This window comes from Haliaeetus leucocephalus, unplaced genomic scaffold (genome assembly GCF_000737465.1).
Source record: "Haliaeetus leucocephalus isolate CR32 unplaced genomic scaffold, Haliaeetus_leucocephalus-4.0 Scaffold1014, whole genome shotgun sequence".
Lineage (NCBI taxonomy): Eukaryota > Metazoa > Chordata > Aves > Accipitriformes > Accipitridae > Haliaeetus > Haliaeetus leucocephalus.
In genome coordinates, this window is record NW_010973450.1 from 1,760,748 (window position 1) to 1,772,839 (window position 12,092).

At 40.4% G+C, this 12,092-nt stretch overlaps 1 protein-coding gene across 1 annotated transcript; it reads right to left on the reverse strand.

Annotated features, from left to right (window-relative positions):
• Positions 1-3,789: 3,789 nt before the first annotated feature.
• Positions 3,790-9,889, reverse strand: LOC104842530 (acetyl-coenzyme A transporter 1). The gene is made up of 6 exons (XM_010584924.1): positions 9,568-9,889; positions 9,176-9,366; positions 8,337-8,521; positions 7,239-7,356; positions 6,162-6,377; positions 3,790-4,522 (listed from the first exon to the last, which is right to left on the reverse strand). Exons 2-6 carry the CDS (start codon positions 9,218-9,220, stop codon positions 4,355-4,357), a joined length of 732 nt encoding a protein of 243 aa, XP_010583226.1. The 5' UTR covers positions 9,221-9,366; positions 9,568-9,889; the 3' UTR covers positions 3,790-4,354.
• Between the last annotated feature and the right edge of the window lie 2,203 nt (positions 9,890-12,092).

Below are 12,092 nucleotides of genomic sequence, written 5' to 3' on the forward strand. Positions count from 1 at the left end.
TTCAGACCCAGGCGCGGTAACGCTCCTCCGCTCGGGCAGCTTGAAAGGCAGGCTCCGGTAAGCGCTGGCCGCCGTTCCTAGCGCCCAGCTCCCTCGGGTTGGCGTTTAAAGCGAACCGGCCATGAGCCTCACTCTTCAAAGCTGGGGCACGCCTCCGCTGAGCCTGAAACGAGCTACCGGGCAGGGCCCCGGTCGCATCTCGGGCCGCTAGATGAAGAGGAAAAACAACTTTGGAACGCTCCCGTATTCATCGCTGCTGTTTATTCTGTTCCCTGCCTTAGTTCAAAACTAACGAATAGTCGTAATTCGTTACCAAAGGGCTCGAGCCAACCGTTTCCCTCAGCTGAACCAAATGCCCGTCTGTGCAACGCACCTAAATGGTCTTTAAAGAAATACACACCTTGTAAGAACATAATCGGACAACGATATAAAACAGGATTTATGTTTACCCGAGTCTTCCATTTCAACCCACTTCTAGGTTTCTACACAAACAGGCCGTACACGAGACAATACCGATGGCAGTCACAACTCAGGAATTCAGGAAAAGCACAGATTTAGTTGGGAATTTATAATCCAAGGCAGCAAAACCCATACTTGAATCAAAACTTTTTAGCTAAGGTTCAAACTAAAACAATTCTTAAACTACTGGCTATGAGGCGAGCTGGACAAGTAAATATTACCCCTGTAATGTTTTTCAAAGAAAGCGGTGTAGCTGTTAGTTTTACTTTATTTACTAAGTGTGAACATTTTAGGATTAAATAATAAATACAGAAATAGTGCAAACTCTTGTTTTCAGCAAAACCATAACTTGTAGCCAAACAACAATTTGGAAGCGTACTGCTGACTTCGCTATAATGCACATGTTGGATAAAATGCTAAATAAGTAATAGCATTGTCTCATGGTGGGGGCTTCAACAGAGTCAGACAATATTGCTGCCTGCAAAAACTCAGTTGCTCCATTCCCCGCTGTGGGGAGATGCTCTGCTTTCCCACAGCGGGCTCTACAGCATTGACTCAGTGGCAGAACTCTCCTCTCTTGCCTATTTTATCAGATCAAAAATCATCTGAACGCCCTCTCTCATCAGCCAGTTTAGAACAGTGTTTATCATCATGTGAAACTACACTGAGAACACCTAGAAGACGATGAAACAAAACAGCTTTACAGAAAACGAAGAACTGTTGACAATTGGCACTGGCAGATTCTTTGGTGTCCGTAACAAAGGCAAAATGTAGAGTTGGTATTTTAAAATAAGAACCGCGGATGGTTGTGATGGATAGCGCACTGACAGCACCAAAGTTCACAGGACACAGGACCAGCACATTCAATCCTCAGCCATTTCCTCACGGGGCCGCAGGAGGCTGGATGCAGCAGCAGCGGGTGCGCAATCTCATTTTATACAGCTTGTCAGATCTTAAACTTTGCCTTACGCACCCTCTTTCTGGGCACTGGAATTGCAGAATAGAATTTTAGAGCACCAGTATTTGCCTCTTGAGGAAGTCTTGGGAAATGACAACAAACTACACCTGCGAGCGCAGGTGATGATGACTTTCCTGTGCAGTAAGTCCCTGTAACGACAGCCATGTCTAATGGGCACCGAAGGGGAGAGCTCTTGCTCTCCACCTCCCCTCCCTGTATCCTCCTGCACCGACCCTTCACTCTACCCTCTCCCCAAGCACCCGTCTCGCTTCACAATGATTCTGCTCAGGAATTTAAACCAGGACAAACCCTTTACCTACAAAAATACGGTTTCTGCTATTTCTCTTCTGCTAGAGAGAACACACATCTGACACCCCCCCCCAGGGCCCGCTCATGCCAGGTAGGAGCAGAAAGCCCCTGCAGTAACTAAGCAATCTATAGCAGGACCTGATACCATTCACCTTCTCCAGCTCCCGTTTTAGTAACGGACTCTCAAGGAAGAGGCTGGGTTGCTTCTTTCTTCTTGTCTTTTTAAAAAGTCTTTTTTCTTTAATGTTAAAGATTTATATATCTACAATAATTCTATTCTTTCAAAAAAATAAATTATTTCACTTTAAACCAGGATTGGGAGAAAAAAATATAGCAAGACCAAAAGTTTACAGGTTCTCCTCAGCAACCTGCTAATCAGCTGGTATAGCAGTAACATTTCTGACTTGTGTTACAACATAGCAATACAGATTAAAAAAACTAATACATCAGTTGTTTCTCTAGTTTGAAAGAGGAGACAGTTATTTAATTTAGTCACATTTCATATATATTACTACTGATTTGGAGTTTATGTTTAATTCTGATGTTGTCAAGATCATCTAACATACTGATAAGCAATCCTCAACCCATCTTTATTAATAACAAGTTTCACTGGCACCTTAAGAAATAGTGAAACAAAATCCCAAAGTAAAAGCCAACTCTAAACCACCTACAGATTTAATTTCCCATATTCTGCACTTGAGAAGTTTTTCCTCAGAGTCAGAAAAGTTAAAAAAAAATTAAAAAAAATTCCCCAGCTATGGACAAGATGTGATTAAAGTACTAGAACAACGGGCCGCTTAAAGACACAGAACTGAAGTGCCTCATAAATAGTTAATCCAGTAGAGATGATCTGGCTAGGGCTGAAAGATGCATCCACCCTTGACTACACATCTCCAATATATTCTTTTTGTGCTTATGCAGAGGTGAAATTGGAAGACACTTAGTTTGGGGAGTAAAAACAACATGCTTTTATTTAGCTTGAATGGTTTTGCTGTACTTGAAACAAATTGTGAGAATGTGCTGTGGCTGGACTGCAGATCACAGCCGGGGGAGGTCGACAGCTCAGGGTTTGGCTTTCCGCTGACCGTCAAGGGTGTCACTGAGAAGGGAGAGGGGAAGAGACAGAGGAACAGGCTTCAGTGCCCAAGGAAGCACTTGGTCACACTGTCCTCTCCTGGACACCTTCTTACTCCTTATGTCACGTAGACACTTCGTACACACCCCTACATCCCCTCCAGTCAGTCAAAACTTTTTTCCTGAAACACAGTAACAAAAGATCCACAACCCCCTCTGGAGTTTGGAACACCAAGCTCAGGATTGCAATACTTCAAAAATATTGACAAGGCAAGAAACACAGAATGGAAAAGAAAATCATGTCCCTTTCAAAGGTATTTTTAATAGGTTTTTTTTAATAATGATGTACCATATACATCCAACAATGTCCAAGTGCCCTCTCTCTAGGCATACAGTACACTTGCTGTACGTCACTAAGGCACTCAGGAGGGAAGTCATTTTCAATAAATGCAACTGGAATGTTTCCACTACACAGCATCAGTAACAAATTTCTGTAGCAGCTCTACCACAGGGTTTTAACTTGTTTGATTTATGGGACAGCAAGTCGTACATCAACTCGCTGGGAATTTGGCAAGTTTGTCATCACCAAATCACTTTCAAAGGCACTGATCATCTTTTCTTACCCCTAGCTGGGAACAGCCACATTTTTTCCACTGATTTTCAAACCGAATGCTTGAATTTTAGTGACATAGAGGAACCAACACTATCAATTCATTCCCTCAATAACAACTGCTATCCAAAGGTCTGCATGCCCTCTCCTTTTGAAGCCTGTCTTTTGTGCGCTAGCTGCTACACTATCCAGTTTACATCTTCAGGACTCAAGGCTTAGAATATTGTGCGTTACTCCTAAGTCCTACCTTACAGCAATTTTTCATCAAGAAAGTACCTTGAATGTAAATCAAAATGCTTTGAAACAGCGGAAATAAATTAAACAAGTGTAATTTGTTTATAAAAATATTTTCTTATAAATCTTTAAAGCTTATAAAAGCCAGAAAATACATTTAAAAGAATCTCTGAAACATTTCATCCTTTGAGGTGTGATTACAGTTCAGAAAGTGAGAAGAAACAAAGCCGACAGACATTTTATGTTTATCTTCCCACAAGGAATTCCATAGGACAACACTCTTAACCTACAAGTCACAATGCCTTTGACATCCTTCCCCGGGTCAATTCCCTGTGTCAGATCACTTCTGTTTGAAAATAAAGAGCTGGAACTTAGCTGACAATGCTGCTGTTTAGACAGACATGGCACAATTAGCTTTTCCATAGTTACTGTATAGAAATTCAGACGTGGGTTATACCAGCAGCCATGACTGAAGCTAGAGCTCTGGGATATGTATGTAGTACATAGGTGCCATTTTTTACTTTCTGAACTTACATTTTCATATTGGGAGGGCAAGTGGTATCACATACAAACATACCACTGCCTCTGCCACCCATTTTTCCAGTGATGTGGCATTTAAAAGTACCTATATTCCTGTTTATTTGTTATGGGATATGTTTTTGTAATAAAACTAAAATGACCTTGCCAGTCCATTCAATATTTAAACTGCATCAGTTGGTCCTCTTGCACTTCCACGAAGTCTGTCCTTCGTCCTGAAGCTTTTTAAATTTTGGCCCAAGTAGGAACCACCAGCCAAATCCCAGAATGACACAAATGACAGATTCCACATAGTAACCATCCAAGGTAGTAACACAGGAACCACCAGCTTTTGTGCAGAGCTGAAACAGAGAAGCAGAAGTTGATGCATTAAGTATTCTCTGGAGATACAGAAACACAGCCTTTTAGAAAGTAGGCATTAGATATCCACTGTTTTTTACTTGCTCTTGGTTATGACAAAATATATTTGTTTACTCTTCCTTGTTTCTTATGGAGTTAGTAAGAGAGGCTTTTGAGCTTACCATCAGTATGAAAAGTAATAAAACTGTCATAAAACATTTGGGAAATGGAGCATCTTGGCCCAAGGGGCTAACTCTAGAAAACAGAAAGGGCCCAGCTGTCTCATGCTGGCCTGGAGGTGCAATCACTGTTCTGAATCCCATGAAGAAAAAAAAAAATTTTTTTTCCTAGCCATCCAAACTGCTTCTTTAGAAATTATACCCTTGCATCTCACCACACTGGATCTGCAAATAGACAGCACAAAATGCTGCGCATTTCTGGGAAAAACAAGCCCAGGATATTTTTTAATTGCAGAACTGGAAGACAAAAACTCCAGCATTTAAAACACATGATCTGCTATTGTTAATCTTTCAATACTGCAATAATCCCAAGATAAATCAATCCTCTGAGATGAGGTTCTGCCAGCATTTTTGTTATTCTGAGACATGTCAAGATTGGATTAGGAATAAGAAGGGAGTGGTGGTGGAATACCACCAACAGGGAGGATGTGAAAAAAGATCAGAGGAGTGAGGTGAAGGAGGAAGGACTTAAGTTCAGTAGAGGCCCAGGCACAGGGAACCCAAGTGGTGGCAAGCTAATGAGACACAAGCTGAAAAAGCACCCACTGTGGAAGCAGTTTCACCTCTGCAACTAGTAAAAACTACAACTCCAGTCCAAACAAGTCATGTTTGACTCCTAGAACACTTTGTTTATGTAGAGAACCTCCACATCCCAAAGAGTCCTCGCGTTCAAAAGGACAACAAAAACTGCCAAAACATTTCCACCCTTCCAAAGAGTCACGCTAAAATTTCTCATTTTCTCATGAGGAGGTGAATTTGAAACCTTGCTTTCCAGGCAGTTTTGCGTCCTGTTGTTTGATCTGTGTACAGTAGCACAGCATGTTCTTTGTTCTCTTCCACAGGGCTCCCCAGAACTGCAAAGGGAGCCAGTCACACCACTCAGTTTCACATGGAAAGTGAAGATCAAAGACAGAGAGCAAAGTAACATCACAGGAGAAGGTAGCAAGGTATCCAGATAGGAAGCCTCCAGAAAGACAGAAGGAACAAAAACCTACCACAAAACTTAAGGAACCTGGGGGACAGCCAGCCTGTCAAGAACAGAGCGCCTCATTACACAACTCTGAACTTAGCAAGGTATCCTCTCAAAAATGTAACTACAGCCTCCTTACACCGCAGAGAACGTGGCACCAATCTAGTGCTTCTATCACCAGCTTTTCATCCCAGCCCAGGAAGAAATGGACAACTACTCTGCAACTGCAAATCTTTGATAAGATGTTAGCTATTAAAAGTGTACAGATAAAAACAGACTTAATTTTATCAGACAGGAAAATTAGCTCGATCAGTGGGAATTTCTAAGCAAAAGCTATGCACTATGAAGGTTTTCAAAGGCAAAAATATACTAAGAGAAGCAATTTCATTGAGAAATGATTGAACAGGGACTTTCACAGCCTCCAAAACTTACTTCTGCAGCACCTGTAGTTCCACAGGTCTGTTCCCGGGCCCCTGCACACTCTTTCACTGTGAGTGGATCCACAAGCCAGAGTGCAACGGTGGAAGGCCAGTTCCCCCCCAGGTTTGACACAGTATTTAGAAGTGTCATGTAGGTTCCTCCAATCAGCGGATCGCTGACTTTGGCATTGAAAGCCATTATTGCAACATACATGCTATACAGCGTGATCTACAGAAGAGGTAAGAAAACACACAGGACAATAAGGTCTCCCCAGTTACAGACAATGACAACTAAAAACCCTAACATAAAAACTGTTCTAAGAGATTACTTTAAGTTAGCAACATTGACTGAAAAATAATCCCAACAGCTTAAAAATTGCACAAGAGGGAAATTAGTTCTGCAGTCTGGCTCTCTACTAACAGCAAGATGTAGCCTTGCCACTTGTCTGAAGTCACGCTGAAAGGGAGCCAGCCTCACATGTACTGGAATGACTCAGGTTTTCAAACCGCAGTATAATAAGGCCAGCTAAAATAGCATATAAAAATAACACTTTTGCCTTGAGAGTTGATTTTTAAATGCATTGCATACGTTTTAGTTCTGATCCAAAGCCCAGTGTGTATCAGGTGTTTGTTTTCCAGGCCTTCGGATCAGATGCATTATGATGTTCCTCCAAAATCAATAAAGCATTTTTTCTAGGACCAGGATCACATAACTTTATGGATCTGCACAATAAGCACGATCATCATCATGCCTGTGAAACTCAGTCAGAATGCTGGGATTTCTCCAACTCCACCATGCTTTTGAGCTTCTGGGTTTAGGGGCGGGGGGGTGGAATCTGGGAAGCAAAAGCAGATCTGCTCAACTAAAAGTAACTCCACAGAAGATGTCCAATGTAGCACACGGAAGAGGGAGAAATAATTGTGGCAAGAGTATCGAAAGGAAATATAGCCATACAGCACACAGGTCAGACTTACAGGAATTCTAGTGTAACTAAGGACGAAAGCAGATAACGGCAGTTATAATCCTCTAGTTGACTGATACGAAATGCCCTCCTGACCCCCTCCCCTTCCCACATACAGTGTATGTTACCTGATGTAAAGCGTAACTCAACAATACTACAACATAGTAGTAGACAGGAAATCCTCCTTCATGTTTTACTTTAGGAGTCCACCATACCAAAAAAGCAAATTCCAGACCGAGCAGTAATCTGGAGGAATAAGAAAGATAATTCGTAATTCAAATAATTCTCCGTGTGTGTTTCCTTGATACAAAGCAACTATTGAATATTTATACATACAGAATACATTAAAATAGTTTATATCTAAATAGTTATGACTCTAAGATAGAATTAGATATTAAATATTTGACAAGCACTGAAATTGTAAACATTTTATACCTAAACAATTCTGTCTTCCATATAAACATAATTCACTGCCAGATGTCCTATACTAGCTTTCTCTGTCACTTCACACAGAAATTTATTGTTGTAGAAAGCAACATAGAAGATACCCAACCAAATTCAGCTGGAGCAAGATCTACCCACCTCCTTTTTTTTTTGATTTTTTTTTTTTTTTTGGCAAAAACGTACATAGTTGGGTAAGAACATGTTAAAGTTAACGGCTACCCATCACAGACACATTACATGATTTACTGAGTAATGGCATTAGGTAATTTGCTGGATTCATTGCCTGTAGAATTCCATAAGGAAACTCCTATATAAAACACTTAACACAGAAATGAACTGTCTCCTTGTCTGTATCAGCCTAACTCAGCTCCTTTTCCTCTCAGTTACCTCAGTAAATCATACATCCACCAGATGCATCAAATGACTTGTCAATGCGTTCTGCCACTCTTACATTGGGAAGCACACATAGTTTTACAGATACAGTCTCAGATCTAGTCAGAGAGATTCATGAATAAGGAGCTATCGACACTGAATAAGAGCAGAAGGGTACTGCTTTAATGCTGTTGTAGATGCCTCTTAAAAACACCTCATGTTCTGCTTGCTTTCTTACATGTGATACTATATGAACCATCTTCGAGGAACAAGACAGAGTTCAACTTACTGTGAGAATTCTGTCTTACGTTCTCATATCTGGAAGTTAGAGAGTGACACAAGAAATCCTACACTTGTTCTGAAGACTCAAAATACTACGTTTCTATGAAATGAGATTTGTTTGGTTTTACCTGAAAGGCATAGCTTTGTAAAATGTGTTCAGTGGCTGGGGGCCTGCTGTGTATTTGCTGATAATCAGAGGCAATATTATCTGTAAAGGAACCATTGGAACTGCCAGCAGAGCTAAGTGCTCTTTCGGGACTCCCTCTTCCACCAATTTGAGTCCTGTTACAGCATCTGCTGCTGAAAATCCAACCTGCAATGTAAGTTAGACAAAATAAACTGAGGAAAGCAGCGATAGTTTCCCTACAAATTCAGTTTACTCAGTATTAAGTAAATTGAGAAATGTGTTCAAGTCACTTCTATCTCTGATTTGTTTTCCAAATAAGTTCTGAGACATGTTCTACGCTTGCAGACTCTTTTTGTCATCAGCACCAAAACTATACCATGAACATTAAACATAGCAATGACATTCATGCCCATGCCTTAACTGCTGCTGGTGTCCATGATGGCCAACAAGAAGCCATGGAAACCTAGTGTGTACAGAGTTGCAGATTCTGGGAATAGTATTTATGTTAAAAGAAACATTTTCTGGCCTTTTAACTGCAGACTACACAAACAGCCTAACTGTTTAAAAGTGTTTTAAAACCAAATTTCTTTAATATTAGACTGCAAACTTCTCTTTAATGCTTGTGTGAACACTTACAAAAGCACAGACAAATGTTTTCCACTGTACAACCCTGCTTAGCACGATGATATAAGGAATTCTGTTTCAAATTTCATGTGAAAATTCAGAATTCTGATGACAGCCACTAGCAAAACTAAGAAATAAGTTACATCAGAGGGACTCGGCAACCTTTCAGACTCTGATATCACCAGCACCTAACAATTCATATGTGTATTTACTTACTTTTGCCGTGAGAATCAAGAGACAGAAAGTAAGAACTGCTGGCATCTTGATTATTGAGAATAGCAGCCTGTATGTATCAGTGATGCCTTTTGTTTCTTCTTTTGTTGGTGTTAGTTCCTTGTTTTCCTTTTTCAAAAGGGCAACCAGTGTAGTGGTAATTAAAAAGACAGCTCCCCAGAAAAACAGGAAATCTGGAGGGCAGAAAGAAATAAAATAAAATAAATCTTTCTAGCAGCCATCATCAACACTTCATTAACAATTCACTGAGTATCTAAAATGCATTTATTTTGCAAAAATATAAACCTAATAATAAAAAATTGAATAAGAACATTACTCATTGACTCTCCTAAAAACAAGCAACAAAAGCAAACCACAAACACATAGCTACATACAGTAACTGACATAGCTCTTCCCTGCCCCTCACTCTATAACCACATGTTTGCTTGAGATCCCAGACAGATGAGCAGCAGCAAACCGGGTCACTTCCCTGGTGTTCTGTGCATTATTACCACAATGAGCATGTTGGAGGAGAAACAGAAATAAAAATGAAAGTTTTGGAGGATTACACATACAACCACTAAAAGCTGATAAAGGGGGAAAAACCACATTTGATAGTTACAAGACGGGGAAAGAACTTCAGAGGAAGAAGTCATTCACAACTCTCCAGTTGATTTACTGTGTAGTCATGTAACTATTCTGTGCTGCAGTTCTATACTCGCTCTAGAATATCTATCTACCATCTGAAGCAAAGATTTATACTTATGAGTGTAAAGATGGCCTGATGAGAGTCCTTACACAGTTGTAAAGAGTCACTCAAATGTGTCCGTTTCAAGTGGATATTATACTTGCTAACTTTTAAGTGCTCTATTTTAAGCAGATACAATATTTGCTAAATTGTGGATTTGAAGGCAGCAATAGTAAAAACACACCGATACTTTATGGCAAGTGCTTTTTGAGTTAGTGAATGGATTAATCTAAGATAATCCTATCCTCTACCTTATGAAAGAGGCAAGAAAGAACTCAGTAACATGCAGAGGGTAAGACAGAAGTAGCCTTTTATCTTCCTGGTCAGGAGCAACTCCAGAAGCCTCACGGTGACTTGAAAGTAAGCAGCGAGGGCTGGTGAAAGGGCAAAGACAGTGCAAAGGTTTAGTCAATTATTAGCTGCTTCTTACGCACAGGAAGAGAACAAGCACAACAAGCATGGAAGAAAACATGGGAAGACTACTCTAGGTATACCCTACCATTCTCAGTGTAAAAGAAAAAAAGGTATTTCAAACCATTTTCTGCTGCTTCCATACCAGCTACTTTTTCCTTTTCTAAAATAAAGATCTCATAACCAATGCTGTAAGATTACTCTCTCCTCTGTTAAACAAAGGTACCCGGAACACATATTTTTAAGTAAAAGATGAATTTTCAGAGTCACGCTAATCACAGCTACTGTCTACAAAAGCCTTACAGGAGTGGTACTCTAATAATAGCACTAAGCATTATCACCGCAGTGAGAGACCTACAGTGCGAGGATGGGAACAGAAATAGCTCTGAGCATCATCGCATGAATACTCTTGATCAGGTCAGCCCTGTCAGCTGCAGTACACCAATGCAATGGCTGGATTAGCAGCAAAGCAAAACAAAACAAACAAAAAAACAAACCAAAAAGAAAAAAAGCCATATATAATAGTCCAGATTAAAAAAATGTTTTTGTGGTTGCAGGCAGTTCACACAAAATAAGGTACACTTTCTTTCAAATACAGTAACATCCACTAACAGGCTACAAGCAAAAGAACTTTAGAATTATAGTTTACACAAATAATTTCTAGCACAAAGTTTCTGGTGCTACCACTGCTGCCTCGCCCCCATCCCTATCTTGTCTCTGCTTCTACACTGTTACTAACAAAATAAACCATTATGTTCAGGCAAAACAAACTTTTGAACTAGATCAGGCATGGACCAGGCTGGAAAATAACCATCAAAAAGGTGTGCGAGCAGATACCGGTGTTTCATCACAACAGCTTTAAGTAATTCTACAGCTGCACATCTCCTCCCAAGAAAAAGGGCGCTCCACAGTCACTGGCCCAGGTAAGTCTGGGCTGCCTTGAAGGGACACCTTCTTCCTGAACTCATACTTACCTCTCTTCCTTCATGCTGGAACAGGCATTCATGTGACTGCATGGCAAACTGGACAGGAATCAAAAAACCCAACCAGTAAGCTTCCCCCCTCCCTCCTCTAAAAAAAAAACAAAACAAAAAGAAGTCATTTGAACAGCAAAGTACTAAACTCCTATACGTGCTAGCACAAACAATAAGCCCAATGAAACGTATTTCTCACCTTCTTCTCTAGAACTTTAGCCTAAAACAACATAACACAGCATTTGCCTTGATGAATGGTTTTACATTTGTTCATATTATTTCCCAAATGAGATCTACTAATGCTGTTGCTTCTCAACAACTTTAAGCTGACTTGGGGTCATGAAGTGTTGACTTGTTCTTTCCCCAACATTGGCACTCAGCCTGTGACAAAAGTGTTCAGAGATCTGAACTGGCAGAAAACTATTCACCTTTTCAAACTGTAAAGTTTTCTGCTCCTTTAACTGCCCAAACCGGCTCATCATGAGCCCTGTTACAAAGATGAGTGCTAGGACCAGAAAGCCACTCTCCTCTTTTCAGTGAGCTGGTTTACAGTACTCCTGCTCTATAGCTGCTTCAGGAGAAATGCCGACACAGAAAATTGTGGCATACACTCACATGAACAAGGGAACAGAAATTTCTTGCAGCCAGTTTTACCACCAAAAAACCCATATCCTGCAACTATAGTGTCCGAGTTATTTGCCTTTCTTACTCCACCCAGGTTAGTACTTCAGGACAAGTTAAATAGGTTGCATTGGTGTGTTTTAGTTTCGGGATAATTTTTTTTTTT

Bases quoted from the DNA above. Each gene is read 5' to 3' on its own strand.
- LOC104842530 (XM_010584924.1), bottom strand. From the start codon at position 9,220: ATGCCAGCAGTTCTTACTTTCTGTCTCTTGATTCTCACGGCAAAA. The intron at 8,522-9,175 runs GTAAGTAAATAC...CTTACATTGCAG, and splicing joins TCTTGATTCTCACGGCAAAA to GTTGGATTTTCAGCAGCAGA. The intron at 7,357-8,336 runs GTAAAACCAAAC...TTATTCCTCCAG, and splicing joins TACAAAGCTATGCCTTTCAG to ATTACTGCTCGGTCTGGAAT.